Source organism: Lactuca virosa, chromosome 1 (genome assembly GCF_052849685.1).
Source record: "Lactuca virosa cultivar CGN04683 chromosome 1, Lactuca_virosa_CGN04683_v6, whole genome shotgun sequence".
In the NCBI taxonomy this organism is placed as follows: Eukaryota; Viridiplantae; Streptophyta; class Magnoliopsida; order Asterales; family Asteraceae; genus Lactuca; species Lactuca virosa.
This window is the reverse complement of record NC_136426.1, coordinates 189,414,804-189,440,354: the sequence shown is the minus strand read 5'-3', so window position 1 is coordinate 189,440,354 and position 25,551 is coordinate 189,414,804. Positions and strand designations below refer to the sequence as shown.

The 25,551-nt window shown below is 40.1% G+C and overlaps 1 protein-coding gene and 1 non-coding gene across 2 annotated transcripts; one reads left to right on the top strand and one right to left on the bottom strand.

Annotated features, from left to right (window-relative positions):
- Positions 1 to 426: 426 nt before the first annotated feature.
- On the bottom strand, positions 427 to 533 carry LOC145151779 (small nucleolar RNA R71). Its single transcript, XR_013732334.1, has one exon. It is a non-coding gene; the product is annotated as a small nucleolar RNA R71 (small nucleolar RNA).
- Positions 534 to 4,520: 3,987 nt separating this feature from the next.
- Positions 4,521 to 5,390, top strand: LOC145125651 (uncharacterized). The gene is made up of 2 exons (XM_079061078.1): positions 4,521 to 4,723; positions 4,796 to 5,390. The coding sequence occupies exons 1-2, from the start codon at positions 4,521 to 4,523 to the stop codon at positions 5,388 to 5,390; spliced, it is 798 nt and encodes a 265-aa protein (XP_078917204.1).
- The last annotated feature ends 20,161 nt before the right edge of the window (positions 5,391 to 25,551 follow it).

Sequence of the window (25,551 nt, the reverse complement as noted above, 5' to 3'; positions counted from 1 at the left end):
TCCGAAGAAGGAAGCGATTTTGAAGACGAACTCGCTAACACCATGGCTAACATCGATGAAGTTCCCATGGGAGAATGGAAGAAAAGGATACGTGACGATACCGGCCCGGGACTCGTGCAACCCGTGATTCCTGGGACTGCCACTTTCGAGCTCAAGGGCCACATACTTGCTCAACTTAAGGAAATTCCCTTCTACGGGAAAGATCACGAAGACGCATACAAACATTTGGACGAGGTCAACGATGTAGCCGACTACTTCAACGTTCCAAATGTACCTCGCAAAACCGTTTTGCTTTGCATGCTTCCCGTCACATTCAAAGGAGCTGCGAAGGATTGGTTAAAATCACTCTCTCCAGGATCCATCACTACTTGGGCTAAAATGAAAGAAGAATTTATAGACCAATTTTGCCCTCCTTCAAAGATAGCCAAGTTGAAGAAAGCCATAGCCAACTTTGAACAACAAGCTGGAGAGTCACTTTATGAGGCTTGGGAGAGATACAAGGGCCTACTAAGGAACTGCCCACATCATGATCTAAAAAGTCAACTAGAAGTCGCCATTTTCTATGATGGAGTCAATGTAACAACTAGGCAGCTCCTTGATTTGCAAGGACCTCTCACAAAGAAGGGACCCCGGTGATCAAAGAACTAATTGAAGAATTCTCTAAGCACTCTAGAGAATATCATAAGCCAAGGAATGACTTGACTCGGGGGGCGGTGAACTCTATTACTGATGACATGGCAGCCATGATGGCAAAATTGGAAAGCATGGACCGAAGAATGACTAAGATGGACCAATCCATCCATGCCATAAGAGTGGGATGTGAAAATTGTAGAGGGCCCCACCTTACAAAGGATTGTAACCTTGATGAGAATGGGAACCGGAAGGTACAAGTGTGCTATTCGAGTGGTGATATGTTTGATGACAATTGGGGAAAACCCAAAAAAGAATGGCTTCCATATGAAGAGTACAAAAAGACAAGGGAGGAAAAATATAAGCAAAAAGATAGAGGCTTTTATCTAAGGGAGGAACCGGTACATGAAAAGAAATCAGATTTAGAAGACATGCTTTCAAGATACGTGGCCGTGTCCGAGAAAATACATAATGACACTGATGCTGCAATTAAAGATCAACAAAACATGTTGAGAGAACACCAAATTATGATGAAAGATCAACAGGCTTTGCTTAGGAACTAGCAAGCATCCATTCTCAACATAGAAAAGCAGCTGGGCCAACTTGCACAACAAGTGAACTAGAGAAGACCGGGTGAACTTCCTAGTAATATCGAAAGCAACCCAAAAGGTGCACATATAAACATCGTGACAACTAGGAGTGGGAATATTATAACTCCTTTGGCCCCTATTCAGCAAGAAGATCCCAAGATGGTGCAAGAGGAAGAAGCAGAACACGAAGAATCACAAATTCCCGAACCGACTCGCCGAGTCAAGGTTACGAACTCGACGAGTCCCCCACTTGAACAGAAAAATAAGCCTCCTGTTAAGCCATATCAGCCACCACTGCCATTTCCAGCCCGAGCTAGACAAGAAGAGAATCATGTTGACTACCAGAAGTTTCTGGAACACATAAAGGCTCTTCAAATCAATATGCCATTCATAGAAGCGGTTGCACAAATGCCTAAATATGCAAAATTCCTCAAGGAACTTCTAACTAATAGAAGGAAGATGGAAGAGGTGAAGAAAGTGGTCCTAAACAAGAACTGTTCAGCTGCCATGTTGAACAAACTACCTAAGAAAAAGGGTGATCCGGGAAGCTTAACATTGCCTTGTTAATTCGGAAACTTAGCTACCATTTATGCACTAGCTGATTCGGGGGCAAGTGTAAATCTCATGCCATACTCATTCTTCAGGAAACTAGATCTTCCGGAGCCAAGGCCAATTTGAATGGCAATTTACCTAGCGAATAAAACGGTCACATTTCCGAGAGGAATATGCGAAGATTTATTGGTGAAGGTCGATAAGTTCATGTTTCCCGTGGACTTCATAGTATTAGATATGGAAGCGGATCCACAAGTCCCAATCATACTTGGAAGGCCTTTCTTAAACACCGCAAGTGCCATAATTCACATGCGAGATTCAAAACATACTCTTCGGGTAGGAGACGAATCTGTTACATTTGGGGTTGATCAAGCCATGAAGCATCCATGGAATAGTGATGACACGACATTCTCAGTTGATATGTTGGAAGAATTAATGGAAGAATGGAATGAAGAAGAGCCAAACAAGTCCACCGTCCCCCTTGAAGAAGAGTTTGATGCTGAAAAAGACATGTTGGAAATAGAGAGACTACTCGAGGAAGCTGAATACAATGATCTGATCAGAAATGCAGAAAACTCGACTCGCCGAGTAGCCACGACCAACTCGACGAGTCCATCCGAAGAAACTCGATTTGTCGCGAATTTTGCCCAGGACTCGACGAGTCCCCTCTCTGGACTCGACGTGTGCAACATTCAGAACGCAAAAACTGAGCTCAATGCATTACCAGATCACTTGGAGTATACATTTCTTGAAGATAGGCAACAAAAACCAGTAATTATAGTTGCTGATTTGGCCAAACATGAAAAAGAAAGTCTCGTGGGTGTACTACGAAAGAGGCAAGGAGCTATAGCATGGAAGATAACCGACATCAAGGGAATTAGTCCGGCTTACTGTTCTCACAAGATTAACTTGGAAGATGGAGCTAAACCTGTAGTTCAACGCCAAAGAAGACTTAACCCAAACATGCAAGAAGTTCTGAAAAAGGAGGTCGTTAGACTATTAGATGTTGTAATCATTTACTCAATCTCCGATAGTCCATGGGTAAGTCTGGTGCAAGTGGTACCGAAAAAAGGCGGAATGACGGTAGTGATCAATGAAAATAATGAGTTAATTCCGACAAGAACAGTAACCGGGTGGCGCGTTTGCATTGACTATAGAAAACTAAATGATGCCACATGCAAGGATCACTTTCCATTACCGTTTATTGATCGAATGCTCGAAAGACTCTCCGGTCATCTCTATTATTGCTTTCTTGATGGTTTTTCGGGGTATTTCCAAATTCCAATCGACCCACAAGACCAAGAGAAGACCACTTTTACATGCCCAAGTGGAACATTCGCATATAGACGCATGCCTTTTGAGTTGTGCAATGCCCCGACTACTTTCCAAAGGTGCATGATGGCCATTTTTCATGACATGATTGAGAAATTTATGGAGGTCTTTATGAATGATTTCTCAGTGTTCGGGTCATCTTTTGAAGATTGTTTGTCTAATTTGGATTTGATGCTAGCAAGATGTGAGACGACTAACCTTGTTCTTAATTGGGAGAAGTGTCATTTCATGGTGAAGGAAGGAATTGTGCTAGGACACAAGGTCTCAAGGATGGGGATTGAGGTAGATAGAGCAAAAGTTGACACTATAGCAAAATTACCACCTCCAAATAATGTAAAAGGAGTAAGAAGCTTTCTAGGTCATGCGGGATTTTACCGGCGTTTTATTAAGGACTTTTTGAAGATCACAAGACCCTTGACTCAACTTCTTTTGAAGGATGCCTCGTTTGACTTTTCTAAAGAGTGTCTTGATGCATTTCACTTATTAAAGGAAAAGTTAACCACTACACCTATTATGATAGCCCCAAATTGGAGTCTTCCTTTTCAGCTTATGTGTGATGCTAGTGACTATGCGGTGGGAGCTGTTTTGGGACAAAGAGTTGACAAGCATTTTCAGCGAATCTACTATGCAAGCAAGACCTTGAACCCAACTCAAGAAAACTACACTACTACCGAGAAGGAGCTACTAGCGGTGGTTTATGCATTCGATAAATTCCGTCCATATTTGGTTTTGTCAAAGACAATAGTTTTTACCGACCATTCTGCCCTTAAGTATCTTTTTACTAAACAAGATGCTATACCAAGGTTGATACGTTCGGTATTGCTTTTACAACAATTTGACATTGAAATAAAAGATAAAAAGGGAATGGAAAATGTAGCTGCCGACCATTTGTCAAGATTGGAGAACCCGCATTTGGAGGAGTTGGAAGAAAATAAGATTGGAGACGATTTTCCCGATGAATATCTTTTAGTAGTATCCGGAGAAATGCCATGGTTTGCGGATATAGCTAACTACTTAACAACCGAATACATTCCAAAGGACTTAACCCGCCAACAAAAGAAGAAATTCTTTTCAGAAATCAAGTACTACTTTTGGGAAGAGCCATATCTTTTCCGAAGTTGCGCTGATGGAATGATACGAAGATGTGTATTTGGGAAGGAAAGTCGGGAAATCTTAGAACACTGCCATAGCGGGCCCGCTGGGGGACATCATGGAGCATATTACACGGCTAAAAAGATTATTGATATTGGGTTTTATTGGCCCACAATTTTCAAAGATGCTGCTCAATATGTCAAGGAATGTGATTCATGCCAACGAGCGGGGAACATATCATCCCGAAATGAAATGCTCCAACATAATATTTAAGTTTGTGAAATATTTGATGTTTGGGGGATTGACTTTATGGGACCTTTCCCAATGTCAAAAGGAAATAAATACATCTTGGTGGCGGTCGACTATGTGTCTAAGTGGGCGGAGGCACAAGCATTACCTACTAATGATGCTCGGGTGGTGGTGCGATTTTTTAAAAAGCTATTCTCAAGATTTGGAGTTCCTAAAGCTCTTATTCGTGACCAGGGTACTCATTTTGCAAATGATCAATTAGCCAAAGTATTGAAAAAGTATGGGGTACACCATAGATTCTCCACATCCTATCATCCATAAACTAGTGGACAAACTAAAGTGACAAATAGGGCATTGAAAAGGATTTTGGAGAGATCGGTTGGAGGAAATCGAAAGGAATGGTCGGATAAACTAGATGATGCACTTTGGGCCTTTCGAACGGCTTTCAAAACACCTATTGGTACTACACCATATAGGCTATTTTATGGAAAGAATTGTCGCTTACCGGTAGAAATAGAGCATAAAGCTTTTTGGGCTTTAAAAATGTGCAATTTTGATTTGGCTAAACTTTGTGCCAACCGGTTGATGCAAATGAATGCACTTGAAGAGCTTAGAAATGAGGCCTACACTAGTTCCTTGATATATACAGAAAAGACCAAGCATTGGCATGACAAAAGACTAAAGGGTAATAAGGACTTTCATGAAGGACAAAAGGTGTTACTCTTCAATTCAAGGTTAAAACTTTTTCCGGGTAAGCTGAAAACATGGTGGGATGGTCCTTTTGTGGTGAAACAAGTTTTTCCACATGGAGCAATTGAACTTATATCAAAGGATGGGACTCATTTCAAAGTTAATGGTCATAGAGTAAAGAAATATGAAGAGGGAATTCCAAAACATGAAGGACTTGAAGAAGGGCTACACTTAGAAGAAATTACAGAAACGTAAAGCGGGAAGGAGTCCAGCTAATGACTCCTTAAAATGAAGCGCTTCCGGGAGGCAACCCGAGTTTAGAGTTTGCTTTCTTTTACGTTTTTTTTTTCGTTTTACTTTCATTTTTGTTAGAATCTGCTTTTATCAATCTTCTTTTGTGCTTAAAATGATTACTTGAGGGCAAGCAATGCTCAAGTGTGGGGTTGGTGGCATAAAAATTAAGAACTCAATTTTTTGTCAAACAGATCGAAAAACTCGTCGAGACTAGGTATCTACTCGACGAGTCCATTTTGGAAATCACGAAAAACACGGATTCGCGTATCTACTCAGCGAGTAGGCGCTCCTACTCTCGAGTGCATGTATTTACCCGAAAAAAATTTATTTTCACATTTTGTAAATAAGGGGTTTTAACCCTAATTGGTAAAACACAAGATCATTTGCAGCCACCAACCGCTCGTCGAGCATCCCTTACCTCTCAAGCGTTCATCTTCAATTCTTTCTAGATCTTGCTTCTTAAACCAAAAAGGTAAAGTTTTTTCCACTAATTCTTGTTAAAAGTCATGTCTTGGGCAGTTTTATGGCAGTAATTTGGGAAAAACTCGGGTTTGGGGTTTACTCCAAATCTAGGGTTTTAATTTTTAGGACGAATTAGGTTGTTTTACTCGAAATTTATTACACATTTATGCTTAATAGACATACCGAGACAAACCCCTGCATTAATTTTTACATTTGGACGGTTGATTTCAACTGATTTGGAATGAACTCGCGCAGTTCATCCTGCTCGCCGAGTCGGTTCGTGGACTCGGCGAGTCCATACAGCAGATGCCCAGAATTGTAATGTTTTTAATGTGTCTGTGTTTTGTTTGTGGTTTTCTTGGTTTGGTTTTGCAGGAACTATGTCTAGGCGGGGACAAAGTTCAAGGGGAGGAGACTATGGAGACCTCCCATAGTTAACTTTTCCACGAATAACCTCCAAATCCTCACTCGCTCGCGCAAAGAACAAGATGGAATCACTCAAACGAAAGGAAATATATGTCCCCAATGCAATCAACTGGCATTGGATAGGTCAAACCGGATTGGAGGAAGAGTTGACTCCTTATTTGGTCAAGTCTTTCCAAAATGATGGTGTGACAATTTTTTGTGATGGATGGAGTCGATTGTTCCAGATTCAGGAGCGATTTTTTCAAGAGCTATGTTGGGAGTTCTTTGCTACCATCTCCTTCCGAGGTGGTAGTGATTATAATAATCCGGGCATCATCACTTTCTGTCTTGGAGGGGAGCTGCACCAATGCAGCATCGTGGAGCTCGCTTGGAGATTGGGAATTTATGATCAAAATGTGATCTTGTCTGAAAACTTTGAAGCATTCCTGAAGTAGTGCCACAAGGACTTTCCCGAAGAGGTAGTTGCATCCACTTGGGAGAACACAATTGCCAACCGAGTCTACATTCCATCGTCTGCTCAAGAGGGGAGTATCTGTTCCCCAATTCATCGCCTGATTCATCGTCTTATCGCAAGCACTATGAATATGCGAAAGGATGATGATAAGGTGCCCACCCTTGATATTTTCTACATTTGGAGCATTATCACTCCCGATGTTTTCTGCAATTTGCCATATTGCGTGGCAAAATATTTGGCAGAGGGGGCGGTCAAGGAGCAGATCACTTCCAAAATCAATGGGGGTATGTTTGTTACGAGGTTGGCTAGGTCATATGGAATCTTGGACCAAGGGGAAGTAAGGGCAATGACAATGATTCCTTCCCCTCCCTTTAGCACCACTTTATTCAGGATGGCAAGGATCATTGAAGATTATGGTGGGGGACATTTTCGAATCCCGAATGTGGATGTGGTATTGGCGCCCGAGGAGCCAGGAAGAAGGGTAAGGCCAAGGAGGGAACACGTCCGTGAAGACCCACCGGTCATTCCGGTGGATGATGAGCTACCCATGGACTGGTACAATATGGAATTGAGAAGGTACCAGGATGACCTCGGACGAAGCATGAACTATCATAACGAATCATTTGTTTATTTATTTGAGCAAATGAACATTATGCCTAGGCCCGGGCCCAGATTCCCTATGTTGCAAGTTGGGAAGAGAAGGTAAATCGAAGAAGGAACCAAGCTGGTTGGAGTGGAGCAGGAGGAAATGAGGAGGAAGATGAAGATTGATATTTTTATGGTTTTATTTTTTTGGTTGTTTGAAGACAATTTTTATTTGTTTTGTGTGTTTTGAACTTTTATTTGCTTTGTAGGACATTAAAGTAGGAGTTTGGTTGTTATCACTTGTGTTTGTTTTATCTTTTTCAGATTGAAGCTAGGATGAATGCAAGAGTCTCAAATGTCAAAGCTAAAATGAGAGTTGGTTCTAGATGAGAATATTCAAGTTTTGAGTTTAAGGTCGATTCCGTTAGTAAAGAGGGTTAAAAGAGTGTCATTTATTGAAGAAAATGAAGAAGGGATACTGAACTGCTATTGCCAAACCCAGCAGAAACGGATGCAAAGCAGAAGCTTTATTTTTCCACTCAGCGACGTACTCGTCGAGTGTATGTCTTGGACTCGACGAGTCCCTTTGAAAAACTGTTACTTTTCTGCTGGAAACACTTCTGCTCGCCGAGTTTCCATATATACTCGACGAGTCACTTAATATTCCATTCTCAAGCCTTACATTTTGACTATATTCGATAATGGCTATATTCATACTCTTTGAAGATTCATTCCTGAAGTTTTTAGAGACCATTTTCATGCATATTTGGAGCCGTACCACACAAGATTTGGCACCCAATGCATGGATGAGCTATTCCCATGTCTAAAGTCAATTGAATTTGGAGCTTTAAATGAAGAAGATCAACCTCGCCACTACTATCCCAGGGGAGTTTGTTCTAATTCCTTCTTTAATTTTCTTTATCATGCACAGTATGCAATGGGGACATTGCATAAATTAAGTGTGGGGTAGGGGGTTGGTTACATTAGTAGAAATTTTAGTTAAAATTTTGAAATTTTGCATTAAATTGCTAGGGTTAATTTAGATAATCATGGTAAAAGCAATTAAGAAATGATGCTAGTGTTATGTTTGATGATTGCATAAAGACCCAAATGTTTAGTTGAGCCTATATACGTTACAATGCATTTGTGGCCTCCCTTTATTCTAGTGAAATCATGGGACGAAAACACAACCTCGCTTAGTTTGAGGGATGCAATATGTTTAGCATCGTGTACTTGAAATGTATCTAGGAAAATTTTTATCTTTAACCAATAAAGGATGAAGTTGAGCGTCCTTGCTTAAGCATGTAGGTATTGAGTGAAAAAAAAGTGAGATACATGTTAAAAAAAGAGAATTACAAGAAAAGTTGTAAGAAGTTTGGAGCAGTCAGAGTATGAAGATCAAAATTCTAAAGAAGTTCAAAAAGTTGAAGGTACCAAAAATCAAAAAGGTGGTGAATTCAAAGAAGTAAATATCAAATTATCAAAGAAGTGAAAAATTCCAAATAAGCTCTATAGTGGTATCGAAAAAAATTTGTAATTTTCTAGTTATGTATGCTTCGATTGCTCAACCAAAAATACCTTGAGGTTAGGAGGTTTTATGCGGATGGATTCGGAGGGATGCATAAAATGAGCATTGTTCAAAAGAAGTGGGCGAGTGTTTATGAGGATTGTTAGTATCTAGAATTGAGGGGTGTCCTTAGGAAAAAATTTAGAGACAAATGCATGCGTTGCGGTCTTGGCATAATGGCTGGGTTCAATTAGGATTGTCTTACATGAGATTAGTATGCTAAAATTCAGTTTTTCTTGGGGGCAAGCAAAAGTCAAGTGTGGGGTATTTTGATATGTGCATATTTAGCTATATATTTAGTATAGATTTTTACTATTTATTAGCTAATTATTTGCAAATTATGGACAAAAGGTACTTAATAGTATTTAAATTGTATTTTCAGTCCAAAAGATATGCTCGGAAGCAAGAAGGAAGGAGGAGAGGTGATCGCAAGCTTAGGAACTAAAGAAAGAAGAAAAGAGTCAAATTCTGAAGCCACTCGATGAGTAGGGACATCTACTCGGCGAGTCCACAAGAAGGTTCGCGAAGCAACACGTAAAGTCCTTGCCGTATACAGATTCCACAATGGGGACTCGGCAAGTCGTTTATCTACTCGACGAGTAGCCCCTGTCTTCCGAACATTATAAATAGAAGTCACATACCCGACTTGAGGCTAGTTGGAGAATCCTGGTGGAGTTACCTGGCGAACAAGAATACATCTGGAGCTTAGGAATTCGTGAAGAACCCTAATTCTCAATTCCAAGTAGATTAAGGCAACATAAGTTTACTTTTGCACTTTTTCTTTGAATAGAACTATGTTTGGTTTGATTGAATTCGCTTTTAGGTGTTTATCTGCTGTAATTATGAACTAATTTCGTTAGTTTCTGTTTAGGGTAGATAAGTTTGCTGCTATGGATTAATTTATGTTTGGATTGATTGTTAATTGGTGAACTTTGTTAAATTAAGCTTGCTAAAGACCCTTATGCATTAACCATAACTATTTTCTATTAATTGTCAAGTAATTAAGCTGCATGAACATCTTGTAATTGCTTACCTCATATGATTTATGTTAAAACATTGTTATATGCCAAGGAATAGTGAATGTGAAACTAGGATTAACTAGAGAATGGGTAAATTAATGTGTGAGCTTGTGTGATAAACCATCAACAAGAGGTTAATTGAATTATTAATTTCATTAACTAATTACAAGTCTTATTTAATCCGAATAATTAAACTAGGGAATTTATTAGTTTAATCACTTCATCACTGCTTAAATTAATTTATTTTCTAAGGATTAGTAATAGCGAATGTGAATCTAATCACCTTAGTCGGTAACCAATAACAATTAATCCATTGCATTGACATAAAATTAACCATAGGAGTAAATGAATCGAACCTAAACAGAAACCCTTTTAATTACTGAATTTAGTTGGTTTTTACTTGTTTTAGCTGTTAGTTATTTAAACTGCGTGTTAGATAGTTTGTCAAAGTTTCTAGTCTTACAAAACTAGAGAAAACCTTTTACTTATTAATCTATTTGCTTAGTTAATTCTAGATATTAGTTTAATTTTCCATTCACTGTGTTCGATACCCTACTTATTCAATTATACCACTATTAGACAGGTTCACTGCCTTTGTGTGTTTAAATTTCAACTAAAAAGTAGGACTAAAACCCGTGCATTTATATACACATCAATTTGGCTAGCCCTCATGTGTACACACACTAGTGCCAATTTCTTGAGCCATGGAGTCCTTATATATGGTGGCTATTAGGGTTACACCATGTAACTCATGTCTTTCCATATTCTTCATGCTCCATGGGTTAAAACCCTCCATGGAGTATCCATGGGTTACTCCATGGGTTTAGCCCAACATGAAGAACTATGGATCTTATGTCCACATATATAAGAATGAATGATTTACACAATCAATCCCCATATATTTATCTAGTCTCTTTTTTATCACAATATTAATTCCAAATTAATTCTTGATCAATACTAATTAAATAATATGATTTCATATTAATATATTAGAACTTATAATATATTAACAACTCATAATTATCCTTTTCTCACAAAATTCTATCCAAATTGTTCCGATGCCATGCAACCCAAATGGACCATGCCAATCGGGTCAAGTACATACCAATTATAGTTATGGACTTAGACACTAATCCAACAATTTCATAGTCATGAAATGCAGCTATGGCCAACATAACCCTTATGGATTCAATCTTCGCTACTGGTGAGAAGGTCTCATCATAGTTAATTCCCTGAGTTTGAGTAAAGCCCTTCGCAACCAGTCGCGCCTTATATGTGTGTACTTTCCCATGCATGTCGGTCTTTTTCTTGAAGATCCATTTGCACCCAACTGTCTTTCGACCCGGTACATTGTCAACCAAGTTCCAAACTTGATTGTCATACATGGACTGAATCTCGCTATCCATAGCCTCTTTCCATTTAGCAGACTCGGGGCCTGCCATGGCTTCCTTGTAGTTGTTAGGTCCATCCAATTTTACCAGTGTGCTATCACTGATAAATGTATCACCTTGTGTAGTAATATGGAAACCATAATAAAACTCAGGCACAGTCCTAACTCTAGTGGAACGCCTCAGAGGTACAAATTCGTCAATTGGTTCAACAGGAGTTTCCTCCTCGGGTTGATGGCTAGTGTTTGAGGTTCTTTCACCGCTTGACTCTTGAAGCTCTTCAAGGTCAATTTGCCTCCCACTGTCCCTTTGGCATATAAGTTCTCTCTCACGAAAGACCCCTATCCTTGCAACGAAGACAACATTGTCACTTGGTCGATAGAAGAGATATCCAAAGGATTTTTGTGGGTAGCTGATTAAAATACATCGCTCACTACGAGGTTCGAGCTTTTTGTGAGTCTCGCATCTCACGAAAGCCTCGCAACCCCATACTTTGATGTGATCCAAAGTGGGAACTTTCCCAGTCCACATCGCATGAGGTGTTCTAGTAACCTTCGTTGTAGGGACTAGATTAAGGATATGAGCGGCAGTCTCTAACGCATACCCCCAAAATGAGATAGGTAACGAAGCTTGACTCATCATAGAACGAACCATGTCGAACAAGGTTCGATTGCGCCTCTCAGCCACACCATTCAGCTTTGGTGTCCTATGAGGTGTCAATTGTGAAACAGTTCCACATTCCTTAAGATAGTCATGGAACTCGATACTAAGATACTCTCCTTCCCGATCGGAACACAGTACCTTTATCTTCCTTCCCAATTGATTCTCCACTTCTTCCTTAAACTCTTGGAATTTTTCAAAGGTTTCTGACTTATGCTTGATTAAGTAGATATAGCCATACCTACTATAATCATCAGTAAAAGTCACATAAAAGTGGTTAACATCCCTTGTGACAGATATGAAGGGCCCACACACATCAGTGTGTATGAGATCCAACAAACCCTCACCCCTTTCACAAGTACCAGTAAAGGGTGACTTAGTCATCTTTCCAAGTAAACAAGATTCGCAAGTATGATTCGATTTCAAATCGAATGACTCCAAGACTCTAGCCTTTTGGAATTGGCCTATGCGCTTCTTGTTGACCTGTCCAATATGACAATGCCACAAGCATGCCTTATCCAAATCATTGGATGAATCAATGTGTAACACATTATTTCCTAAGTTATCTACAACATTTATAGTTTCATATACACCATTGCAAGGTAAAGCTTCAAAATAAAAAGCACCATCATAATAAGCATAAATACCACCATTATTATTATTAAAAGCAAAGGTAAAACCTTGTTTATACAAACTGTGAAAGGAAATAATATTTCTCGCCATATTGGCCGAGAAACAACAATTATTCAAATCTAAATTTAAACCATTACTAAGAAATAAAGAATAAACTCCAATCTTGGTCACAGGTAACTTTTCCCTATTTCCCATGATTAAGTTTATCTTCCCGTGCTCCACATCCCTACTTTCTTTGAGTCCCTGCAAATCAGAACAAATGTGAATTCCACAACCTATATCAAGGACCCAAGAATTAGCATGTGATGTAATATTAGATAGAATAGTGTAAATACCTACAAAAGTGGGCTTTATTTTCCCATCCTTTATATCCTACAAGTACTTTAGGAAGCTTCGCTTCCAGTGCCCCTTTTCATGGCAATAGAAGCATTCTGCTTCCTTTGGATTAGTATAGGGTACAACAGAACCAAAATTGGTTCCGATAGAAGATGATCCATCCTAGTACTTTCCCTTGGAAGGAGCCTTCCTCTTCTTCCTTTACCATGTCCAATTGTCAGGACAGGGGCAGTAGCAGTAGGACTAGGAGTGGTAGAAACAGATTTACCTTTCATGTTGCTTTCAGCAGTTCTAAGGAGTCCATGAACCTTGCTAAGAGTGACCTCCTCCTTATTCATATGATAGGTCATACGAAACTGACCATAACAAGGAGGTAGGGAATGAAGAATAATATCAATAGCTAATTCTTCATCAAAGTTGACATTCAACTTTAGCAAGCGGTCCACATATATTTGCATTTTCTGCAAGTGGCCCGTGATGGACTCTTCATTTTAGTGGTGATCATGGAGGCTATGATCTCATACCTCTCCTGTCGAGCAGATTGATGGTACCTTTCCATCAAATCTTGGTGCATTTCATAGGTCCAGAAGTCCTCATAGGACTTTTGCAGCTCAACAGACATGGTAGCTATCATTATACACGACACTTTTATCACGTCCCTCTCATGAACCCGGTACTCCTCAATTTACTCGGGAATAGTAGTTTGCTCATCAATTTCCTTCAGCTCCTTGTCTAGGACTGTCACACCCCCGCACCAGACGTCGGAAACGTCCGAAGGCGGGTGACTTCATTGTGCAGTATCATAACAATTGAATATAAATGAAAAAGAGCAATCCAAACATCATACATTGAGATAACAAACTTACATTCTTTACATATTGTATTTGTTCTTCGAGTTACACAAAAGAGACATAAGCAGAAAAATTCCAAACTACAGCTAAATAGTCTTGCATCTGCGTCCCTTGTTACCTGCTTACTAGATCCCTGAGAATACATGTCGTTTTGAAAAGCGTCAACTAAAAAGTTGGTGAGTTCATAAGCACTTTTGTATAAAATTGATTTACACTTGTTTAGAATCGTTCCCATTGTACTTTCAGAAAATCCGATATCTTCTATGAAATCGTTTGAAGTCTTGTTTTGAAAATCATGGATATATGTGTGCATGTCGTTACTTTGGTTCATCCTTATAAGGAGTGATTTTGAAAAGTAGTGTAATTTGTAAAGGCGAGCTGTGTTCGAGAATAGTTCTTTTGAGTAGTAATAGTCAAACCGTTTCCAGAAAATCCCCTATTTTCGAAAATAGAATATAGTTGTAAATCTTGTTTTTCTTATCGGGTATAATTGAGTGTGAGTTCTAGTTTATCATTATCGAATCCGTATAAAATCGTTTCCTCCAGAAAATCCTATATTTTCTGCTATAAAATATTCATAAGTTCTATTTCCAACTGTGTATACTTGTGTTAGCTTATCGTTTTCAAAATCGTTTACAAACGTTTTCCATAAAGTCCTACGTTTTCTTATTTGTAAAATAGCAGTATTAAGCCTCTAATACTTGTTAGGTGAAAGAAATCAACATGGCGATTGCGGACATTCTACGCAATGAAAAACGACAGTCAACACAACAAACGCGGACCATCACTACCATGTGTAGGACAGTCAACACAACGTGCCAAAATTTATTTATGAGGTTTTCCTTGCATAAATTTCTAGGTAACATAACATATTCTAGTGAGTCGTTATAACCATACTAATATGACTGAGACTTGTTTTGGCGTTTCTCAGGCGCCCTCGTTTTGATAAGGACATTTGTCACCCTAGACTGGCCTGTCTAGCTGTAGCGAACAACGAAGGTGCGGGGTGTCAACCCCATATAGATCTATACACAAATTCCCGCTCTCCCTCTAGGAGACTCTTGCTATAACTCCTTATAGGATTTTAGACGTACACTAATATTTTTATATTTAGTTACTTTTGATATTTTTCTTACTAGAATATTAGCAACCTTTTGAGCAATCGTTTGAGATCCATTATTTGTTAGATAAACAATGATATCCATACTCAATGAATAGAAATATCGTTTTCGTTCCATATCGTTTATTGTGCTTGTTAACTGGGTATTTCATGTTCGTTCCGTTTCATTTATTGAAAAATAAGTCATTTTGAACGTTTATCAAAATGACCCAACATTTCGGAATTGGCAAAAATGGTCTTTCCTTTCTATAAATTGTCGGCTTAGACCCATATTAGTCAAAAGAAAAGTGTTAAGTTATAATTTATGTAAATTCATGACTACAGGTTATGACACGCATTTTCTGTTTCATGGCATATAGAACATTAGTTATGTGCCTGAAGGTTTTACGACAGCAGTTTATGACATGCAAATCATTTTGTCATGAAAACTCTGTTTTCATATATTCTTCTTGATAAAATTATTTATACTAAATATTTATAAATAATCACAAATAGTTTGTTAATCTGGTAAAAAGTCATGAGTATGACATAATATTCCAACATAACCTTTATATTTATGTTTGGCCAACAGTGATCCAAAATATTATTATTTCCATAATTTAATCACTTTCCAAAATATTTTATTTAACAACTTGTTTAAGTAAATCTTGAAGCAAATCCTTATAGTTGTTGTTATTAAAATTCGTGACTTATACTTGGTACATACTAGTTCTTGTTTCCTAACATGATTTGTGAAATATAATCCAAACTCTTGAGACTTAACCAAAATGTCGAGTTTTTGGACTATTTTTAAGGGTTTCATACATAAGCACATGTAAGAAGGCATGCATACACAATAAACAAATAGATCATGATTTACACAAGACTTTGACTTGTACTCTCCCCCAAAAATAATAAAAACTTAGAAAAGGTGGGGCATGAAGCTCACCTTGAGTTGGTTAATGAGTTGTATGGAATGATGGAGTGAAGATTTCAAGCTTAGACCTTTGGCTGAGATGAGGACTTCCCTGGGAGGAATGTTGTCCTAAAGGTGATCATCACATATTATTATGAATAAAATAATATGGATTCATTGTGAAAATCATATAAAATATTAGATGAGTGGAGAAACTTACCTAAAACTCTAGAGAGAAGTTGAGAATTTAGTTTTCCCCCAGATTTTGTTCTTGCTTTTGAGATGAGTTCTTGAGAGAAAGTGAGAGGAGTGAGAGAAAGTGAGAGGAGTGAGAGAAAATGTGAAGCCCAAATTCCTTTTACTGACGTTGCTTTAAGGGTATAAGATGATGGAGGGAAAATCATGTGCATGGGAATCTGGTGGTTCAAGCATTGATATTTGGTGGATAATGCCTTGATTACTGTAATTTGCATGGGGAATAGGAATTATATCCAATCACAAAGTCAAGCCTCCTTTTCCTTATCCTGTTCTTATCTTGCTTGAAAATAATCCCTTCATAAATCCTAGATATTATTTTATATAAATATGTTTAAAATTATCAATTTTGGCATAAAATAGGGGTTTAAGGGGTTTAAGATATGAAAATTACGAGTTTGGAGGAATTCCCGATGTCAAAATGCCTTAAAATGAAGAAAAAGTCTGAAATGGACAAAAATCTGGAGTCTAGCCTTGTTCCTGCGAGGGTCCGAAGTCAGCTTCTGATTTCCGGAGTGAATTCAGGGGTTCCGGAGTCAACAGGCGGGTTTCCGAAGTCATTTGCCCAAATCCGGAGTGTATCCTCAGATCCGGAGGCACATGCGAGATCCGGAGGTCCGGACCGGAGGCGCGAAGCGGGCAGGGAATTCCGAAGCGGGGCCAAGCGACACCATCCGGAGCATGCGAGTTTGCTCGAAACACCTTGGCTTCTTCGGAATGGGGTTGTCCGGATGAGAGGCTTCCCTTAGTCCATCAGAGGGTCCGAAATAGAGGGGGTTCCGGACCAAGAGGGTCCTTTTGGGTTTTCTCCTTAGGTTTTGAGCTGTTTTCGACTGAGGAAGGTACCTAAAGAGATTTGAGAGAGATTTGAGATACGTGGAGAGATTTAGGAGAGATTTCACATACTTGGAGAGATTTGGGAGAGATTTTACATACTTGGAGAGATTTAGGAGAGATTCGATATACTTTGAGATATTTCATATACTTGGAGAGATTTAGGAGAGATTTCACATACTTGGAGAGATTTCACATACTTGGAGAGATTTGGGAGAGATTCGATATACTTTGAGAGATTTCACATACTTGGAGAGATTTGGAAGAGATTTCACATACTTGGAGAGATTTGGGAGAGATTTCACATACTTGGAGAAATTTGGGAGAGATTTCACATACTTGGAGAGATTTGCATTCTAACACTACATGGCTCATTAGGAACACATATTGTACGCTTAAATGTGTCAGCACAAGTCTCACAATAGTTATTGCTTACACGAGGACGAAATTTCCTATCCAAAATGCTAGTTGTGACATTATCCCCCCGTTAGAGGGAATTTCGTCCCGAAATTCTTTCGAAAGACAGGGTCATGAATATGGGAATAGGTGAAGGTACTTTGGATTTATCTGGTCTTCGCGTTCCCAAGTGAATTCTGGCTCACGTCTAGCATTCTCTCGAACCTTCACAATCGGGATGCGGCTTTGTTTTGTGTACTTAACTTTTCCGTTCATTGTCTTGATAGGCTGATCAATGATTAGGAGTTTCTAGTTCACTTTAGTCTTGTCTAGTGGAATGGGGAGGGTTTTATCCGATAGACACTTCCTAGGTTCGACACATGGAACACAGGGTGTACGTCACTAAGCTTGGAGGGTAGTTGGAGTTTGTAGGCTACCAGACCGATCCGTGCTAGGATCTCGAACGGTCTGATGCCTTGGGGATTTAGTTTACCTTTCCTTTCAAATAATGTCATCCTTCCTTGAGGTAAGATCCTTAGTAATACCCTGATCCCTACTTGGGATTCTAGGGTTTTAAAACTGCTATTTGCATAGCTCTTTTGTCGGAGTAACGATGGTTGGGGTCGTGTTCGGGTTTGGACTATCCTTTCCAAGGTTTCTCGAATAATCTCGGGTTTAGTGAGTGTGCTATTGGGCGTTTGTCATCTTGTCGGCTGGGTATCTCCCACCTCAGTCCTACAGAGGATGATCTGTACCTCTGGCCACCCATGGCCTCAAGGGGTGCAACTCCTATGCTTGAGTAGTAGTTGTTGTTATATGAATACTCGATTAGAGGTAGATGGGTATCCCAAACTTTGTCAATTTCCATTACACATGCTTCTCTTCGGGGTGTGGGCTCTTGTTTACCTTGACCTCGACAGGTGGGATTTCTAGAGTTTCGGTGGTCTGACACTTATGACTGCTGAACAAATGGAAGGTAAATTGTCCGAAACTAGGTTCTTAGGTCAATCGAAGGCTATGGGTTATCGGACCCTTTCTTGATGAGGCCTTTTGAATGGTCTTCTAGGGATCGGGATCTTGGTGTCCTAGAAGTAGAGATTTTTGGGCCTTAGGAGTTGGTACTATGGTCACCAAGGTTGAGTTTGTGTGATGTAGTTGACCTTATGAGTCTTAGATCATCTTGGGAGTTTTCTTCCTATAGTTTTCCGAGCTAATGGTAGGTCGGCCTCTGCCAGTTCCTTGCTGTTGGTTAAACATGTCTCCGATTCCGGGTAGGGAGTATCGATCCTTGAGGATGGGTTTGTTTGGCTTATTCGTAGTTGGTGGTGCCTATGGTAGTTTCGTTTTTCTTCCTTATGAGTTAGATAGGTGCTTCCTGTGGTTAGGGACTGGGTCTGATGTTTCCTTTATCTATTATGCCAATCTTGTGTTCAGACACTATCTATTCTTGTGATCGTGCTAAGTGTTATCGGGTGTTTGGTTATTGGGGTGGTTCCAGGAGTCGGGGTGATTCTATATCCCTTTACCACTTGGTTGAGGTTTCCAAAGGGATCCTTGGGAATCTTTGGAGGAAGGTTGGAAGCCTTTCGGATTCCCTTGATGCTTTTTGCTTCTTGATTTTTAATCTTTATTGGGGCTAGGGAAGGGCGTGGTATCTCTTACATATGGACTTAGGTGTCTGGTTGCTAGGGATTTGTTGTTACCGGCTGAAAGAGTTTTGTTATTCGGTTGGGTAAGACGAAAGTCTATTTGCAGTGCTCGAGGTTTGTAAGGTGAGAATCAAGCTTATCCGTGTCAACTGATGACATTGGACTCCTTGTTACAACAGGTGTTACATCGATTTGGGGAGTATTGGTTGTTAGGAATGACATGTGTTCTATGTTCATGTTCTTATCAGTACTAGTTTCGTTTTTTTTGTTGTTTCCATTGAGTCTATTTGTTCCTGCTTGCTAGGTGTTTTAGCCACACGAAGGTGCTGCTATAACGCAAGGGAATTCATAATCTGAATTCTGCCAGGTTTTTCCACTATATGTGGATGTGACCTAACCATACATACTTAGGATTTTTAAAGATAATTGACTGCGGGAATCTGTGAATCGCTATTCAGCCCAGGGACAGGAAATAGGGCGGAATCGCATGCTCTTAGTTTGTGGAGTCCTAACTACATATGATGCTATTGTTCCTATGGAACCATCATGGTCCATTCGATAGGATCTCTAGTCTCTCTGTGACTTACATGATTTACTTGAATGGGGAATTAGTTTTTGATTATGTTCTCAATTGGCAAAACCTTTTTTTGTGAAAATCCGTTACATAAAGTTTATTGTTTGAAACGTACCAAAAATCTCGGTTGGGTTTCTTGTCGTCTCTTCCTATCTAGTTGTCAACTCCTTCGTCAGCCATCTCTGTTGGACAATCCCTCTTTAAATGTCTTGTTGCACCGTACTTGTGACAAACTGGACTTACTTCTGGGTTGAGGGTTGGAGTGACGCATGGGGCCGGGACCCTACAGTAGCGGGAGGTGTGCCCCATCTTGTTGGACCTTTTGCAACAAAATTTATGGCAAGCTCCCCGATGATGGTATTTACACTTGTTTCAGGGTGGATTTTTCCCAAGGTATGATTGTCTAGATGTGGGAGGAGTTGGGTTAGTAGGGGTAGGGACTGATCCCGCTTGTTGCCTTTTAGTAAGCCTCTGAGTCGAACTGCGTCCTTTTTCATTTCCGAACTTTCTTTTCTTGAGCATAGGCTTAGGTTTTAGGGTGCATTGGTGAGTTGCCCTTCGTTGGTTTCCTTGGTTGTTGTTACGGTTAAATTTATTAACACTACTTCCATTTTCGTTTGTGTAACATCCCAAGTTCCAGAGCGAGAGATTGGGGGTGTAAAGTGCAAATGGAGGTTTGGACTCGGCGAGTTGGAGGGGTAATTCGGCGAGCCGAGTCGAGTGTGGACCGCATGAATAACTGACCCGACTCGGCGAGTCGGGGATGGACTCGGCAAGTCCATGCTAGAATATGAAACCCTATTTTCAGGGTTTGCACCCTATTTAAAGAACAACATGCCTTCATCTCAGCCTCTATTTTCCCTGAGTGTTCCAGAGAAACCCTAAATCGTGAGAGACTCCATTGTTGAGGAGAGTGAAGCTTGGAAGAAGAAATTGGTGAAGAAAAGTTGGAGGAAGTTGAGGATAGCATCAAGAGAGCTTGTGGATCTGAAGTCTACATCAGTTTAGACTCATCTTTGGGGTAAGAAGTCACCTCCTTAAGCCTTTTTCCTTATTGTCATCCATGGTGGTTGTTTTGGGGATTCTTTAGCATGATTGAGATCCATTTTGGGTATAGAGACAAGATCTGAGGTTACAACTTCAGATCTAGGTTGTATTGGAGCCATGAGGGCAGAAAGCATCAGCCATGGGACTTGATTGAGAGTGCCTTTGTCCAAAAACCCTCTTGTAGCTTGGTTGGAGCTTGTTGAGCCTTGCATGCACGTAAAGTTGGAAACTTTACGTGTGAATCTGCCCCTAGGGGTCCAGATCTATGTATTGGAAGCAATGAAATGGCCTGAAATCGTCTGAATGAAGATGTCACGTTTGGACTCGGCGAGTCACATGGGTGCACTCGACGAGTTGTATGAATTTGTGCATGGACTCGACGAGTTGGAAGAACAACTCGGCGAGTCTGTTGAAGATTGCCTGGGACTCGGTGAGTCTATGCTTGGACTCGGCGAGTCTGGTCGTGGAACCCTAACCTTTTCTGGTTGAGCTGTGAATCGGTGAGTCGAGGGATGACTCGGTGGGTTGAGCAAGAAGGGACTCGGAACTTGTTGGACTCGACGAGTCTTGGGGCGACTTGGCGAGTGGAGTCGTGGCATCGGAGTTTCTGAGCATAGGGACTCGACGAGTCAACGGGTTGACTCGGCAAGTAGGGTCAACCAGGAAGGTTGACTTTGACTGAGGACTTTGACTTGGACCAAGGGTTGACCAGTTTGACTTCCAGGGGTATTTTGGTAATTATTGGTATTTATGGATTTGGTTCTTTGGTAGTATTCGGTGGTGGAGTTCGTGTCGGTGATCGGAGCAGCTGATCTTAACCTTTCAGTCGGCATTTGCGAGGTGAGTTATCCTCACTATACTGACAGGGTCTACGGCACCAAGGCCGGCCCTTTATCGGATGGAAATCCGGGTACTGTTTGTTATGTTATTGCTTTGCTATATTGCATCCTGGTAGTTAGGATGGTATACGTTAGAGACCTGGTTAAGATCGGTGTCCTGATATATAGGATGATGCTATGCTAGTGACCGGTTAGGTCGGTATCCTGGTTAGGGTGTTGTTGTGTTATGTGATATGCTGGTTCGGTTTGATTAGTTGTGAGATGTTATATGATTATATGTTTATGTGCACATGGTTGTTGGACTAGGGTTGGGTTGAGGCGGGTCCTGCTTTGTGCTGTAGGCCAACATACCCAGGGCGGACCGGTTAGGCCGAAGGCCCGATGAGCGGTCCGGATAGGCTGAAGGCCCCAAGAGGGCGGACCAGACGTGCCGAGGCTCGGAGAGTGGACCAGACAGACTGAAGGCCCGGTGCGGGCGGACCAGTCATACTATAGACTCAGAGAGTGGACCAGGTGGACTGAAGGCCCAGGTGCGGGCGGACCAGTCATACTGTAGACTCAGAGAGAGAGTGGACCGGGTGGACTGAAGGCCTGGTGCAGGCGGACCAATCACAATGTATGGCTGTTCTGTTTATGATATGATATGATATGTGTATGGTATTGTGGTTGGTATTTTGGGGGTAACTCACTAAGCTTTCGGGCTTACAGTTTCAGTGTATTGTTTCAGGTACTTCAGGAGATCGTGGCAAGGCGAAGGCGTGATCGTACCGCTCCTTAGTTTTATGTTGATGTTCTGGGATACTCTGATAATAAATGAATTGAAAACCTTTTTGTAATAACTTAATGAGTATGGGTTGTTTTTGAAAAGTTTAAATTGGTTGTAAATTTCTGGATGTTACAGTTTGTGTTGTTGACATTGAGGTATGCCATGACGGCTTCCACGGTAGCTGTTACAGTGGCTTGGAAAGTGGCGGAGTCTATTCATAGGACCGGTGCATGGTCAGGGTACTGGTTATCTTCATGAGACGACATAACTCTGTTGCACACGAAAGCTCAGCTTGTAAGTACTCATAGTTAATTTCAAGTGAGTTTACTCGTATAGTCTTAACGTACTAGTGTTAATTGGGTCAACCTACATCCCCATGATGCAGTTATGGTAGAGAGTGGAAACATGTATTGTCTGACGTAAAGTCCGTCAAAATAGCACATAGTTAGCAATATAGTTAACGGATTTGGTTGTATGGGTTTTTGGAGGGTGTACTCCTCTTAGTTTACTACTATTACTGGTTGTGATTAAAGGCATTATGAACCTACGGCGAGTAGTGAGGTGATCCTCTTTTGGCGCACAAAGTGCTTGGCCCTTTCACTTATACTATGGGTGCCCTTTTGTGTTCCTTACGCTGCTAAGGCTGTCCTAGCCTTGATTGCTATGATTTGTGGCCTCCAAATGACCATTTCTTCATCAAAGAGTGTAGATGGTATGCATAGTTTTCTGGTCCTACTTGTGGGTTTCGTAATGCATTTGGAATGGTATTCTTGTTACTTGTGCGGGATCAGATTTACATTCCTGTATGTCGGGCTTTGTTTATGGCCTCCAATACTCCATGACAGAGGGTTGGAAACCGGGAGTCACTTCGGCTTACTTGTGGCCCAAACGGATGTCTGATTCGTGAGGGTGTTGGCAATCAGAGTTCGGTGCACGTCGATTGTGGATCGGATTTTCTTTTGTGGAGATGCGCCCTGAACCCGGTAGGAGTCAATCCCTAAGCTTGTCTTTGCGTGGGTATTGTTTTGTTTCTAGGTATGTCCATTCCAGGGGCACTTATATTGGGTGCTTACGTGTCTGGGAAGGGAAAGGTGAAAGGGGTCTTTTGCCAATAGGATTAAGCTTGCTATGAGTTTCCTTGGCGTTTTCATCCTTGTTTGGCCCTTAGTCGAAATCCTCTCTTTCACAATTCATCTCTTGGTATTCCTTAGGATCCACTTCTGGGTTTTTCCTCATGGAATTCTTTTGGTCTCCCTTGCCCTATCCGCAAATCACTGTGATAGGGTAGTAGAAGTCTTGGTGAGGAATGTCAACTATGTTGTTTGTGCGAGAATCGAGGTACGAGATATACGGGGAAAGTTTAGGTGTGGGAGGGGTTTATAGTACCCTAAAATACTCCTATAGTATTTTAAACTTGATGTTCGATTCTAGTATTCTCTTATACTCATAGTTGGTAGATTTTATGTTTGTTGCAACACCACCATCACTGCCCAGCACATGTTGTTCATATCTCAAATAAATATAGTTGACAGGCTATATTTATCCCAGATATGATTACATAACTGCCTAGGTTTGACTGTAGCGTTCAACCTTTAGTTACTTTGGTTTTCTTCTCGTTATGATACCGTGTTAGTAGATAAGTACACTTTTATAAAATACTTATCTTTTTAAAGTATACCTTTACACAGAGTGTGTTTTAGTCCCATTGTATTTATAGTTGTATATCTTGTATGGCTAGATATACCAGTTCACTATAAACAATGCTCTGATACCAATCTGTCATGCCCCCGGACCAGACGGCGGAAACGTCCGAAGGCGGGTGACTTCATTGTGCAGTATCATAAAAATTGAATATAAATGAAAAAGAGCAATCCAAACATCATAAATTGAGATAACAAACTTACATTGTTTACATATTGTATTTGTTCTTCGAGTTACACAAAAGAGACATAAGCAGAAAAATTCCAAACTACAGCTAAATAGTCTTGCATCCGCGTCCCTTGTTACCTGCTTACTAGATCCCTGAGAATACATGTCGTTTTGAAAAGTGTCAACTAAAAAGTTGGTGAGTTCATAAGCACTTTTGTATAAAATTGTTTTACACTTGTTTAGAATCGTTCTCATTGTACTTTCAGAAAATCCGATATCTTCTATGAAATCATTTGAAGCCTTGTTTTGAAAAACATGGATATATGTGTGCATGTCGTTACTTTGGTTCATCCTTATAAGGAGTGATTTTGAAAAGTAGTGTAATTTGTAAAGGTGAGCTGTGTTCGAGAATAGTTCTTTCGAGTAGTAATAGTCAACCGTTTCCAGAAAATCCCCTATTTTTAAAAAGAGAATATAGTTGTAAATCTTGTTTTTCTTATCGGGTATAATTGAGTGTGTGTTCTAGTTTATCGTTATCGAATCCGTATAAAATCGTTTCCTCCAGAAAATCCTATATTTTCTGCTATAAAATATTCGTAAGTTCTGTTTCCAACTGTGTATATTTTTGTTAGCTTATCGTTTTCAAAATCGTTTACAAACGTTTTCCATAAATTCCTACATTTTCTGATTTGTAAAATAGCAGTATTAAGACTCTAATACTTGTTAGGTGAAAGAAATAAACATGGCGATTGTGGACATTCTATGTAACGAAAAAGGACAGTCAACACAACAAATGCGGACCATCACTACCATGTGTAGGACACTCAGCAGAACGTGCCAAAATTTATTTATGAGGTTTTCCTTGCATAAATTTCTAGGTAACATAACATATTCTAGTGAGTCGTTATAACCATACTAATATTACCGAGACCTGTTTTGGCGTTTCTCAGGCGCCCTTGTTTTGATAAGGACATTTATCACCCTAGACTGACCGGTCTAGCTGTAGCGAACAGCGAAGGTGCGGGGTGTCAACCCCGTATAGATCTATACATAAATTCCTGCTCTCCCTCCAGGAGAGTCTGGCTATAACTCCTTACAGGATTTTAGACGTACACTAACATTTTTATATTTAGTTACTTTTGATATTTTTCTTACTAGAATATTAGCAACCTTTTGAGCAATCGTTTGAGATCCATTATTTGTTAGATAAACAATGATATCCGTACTCAATGAATAGAAATATCGTTTTCATTCCATATCGTTTATTGTGCTTGTTAAATGGGTATTTCGTGTTCGTTCCGTTTCGTTTATTGAAAAATAAGTCATTTTGAACGTTTATCAAAATGACCCAGCATTTCGGAATTGGCAAAAATGGTCTTTCCTTTCTATAAATTGTCGGCTCAGACCCATATTTAGTCAAAAGAAAAGTGTCAAGTTATAATTTGTGTAAATTCATGACTGCAGGTTACGACACACATTTTCTGTTTCATGGCTTAT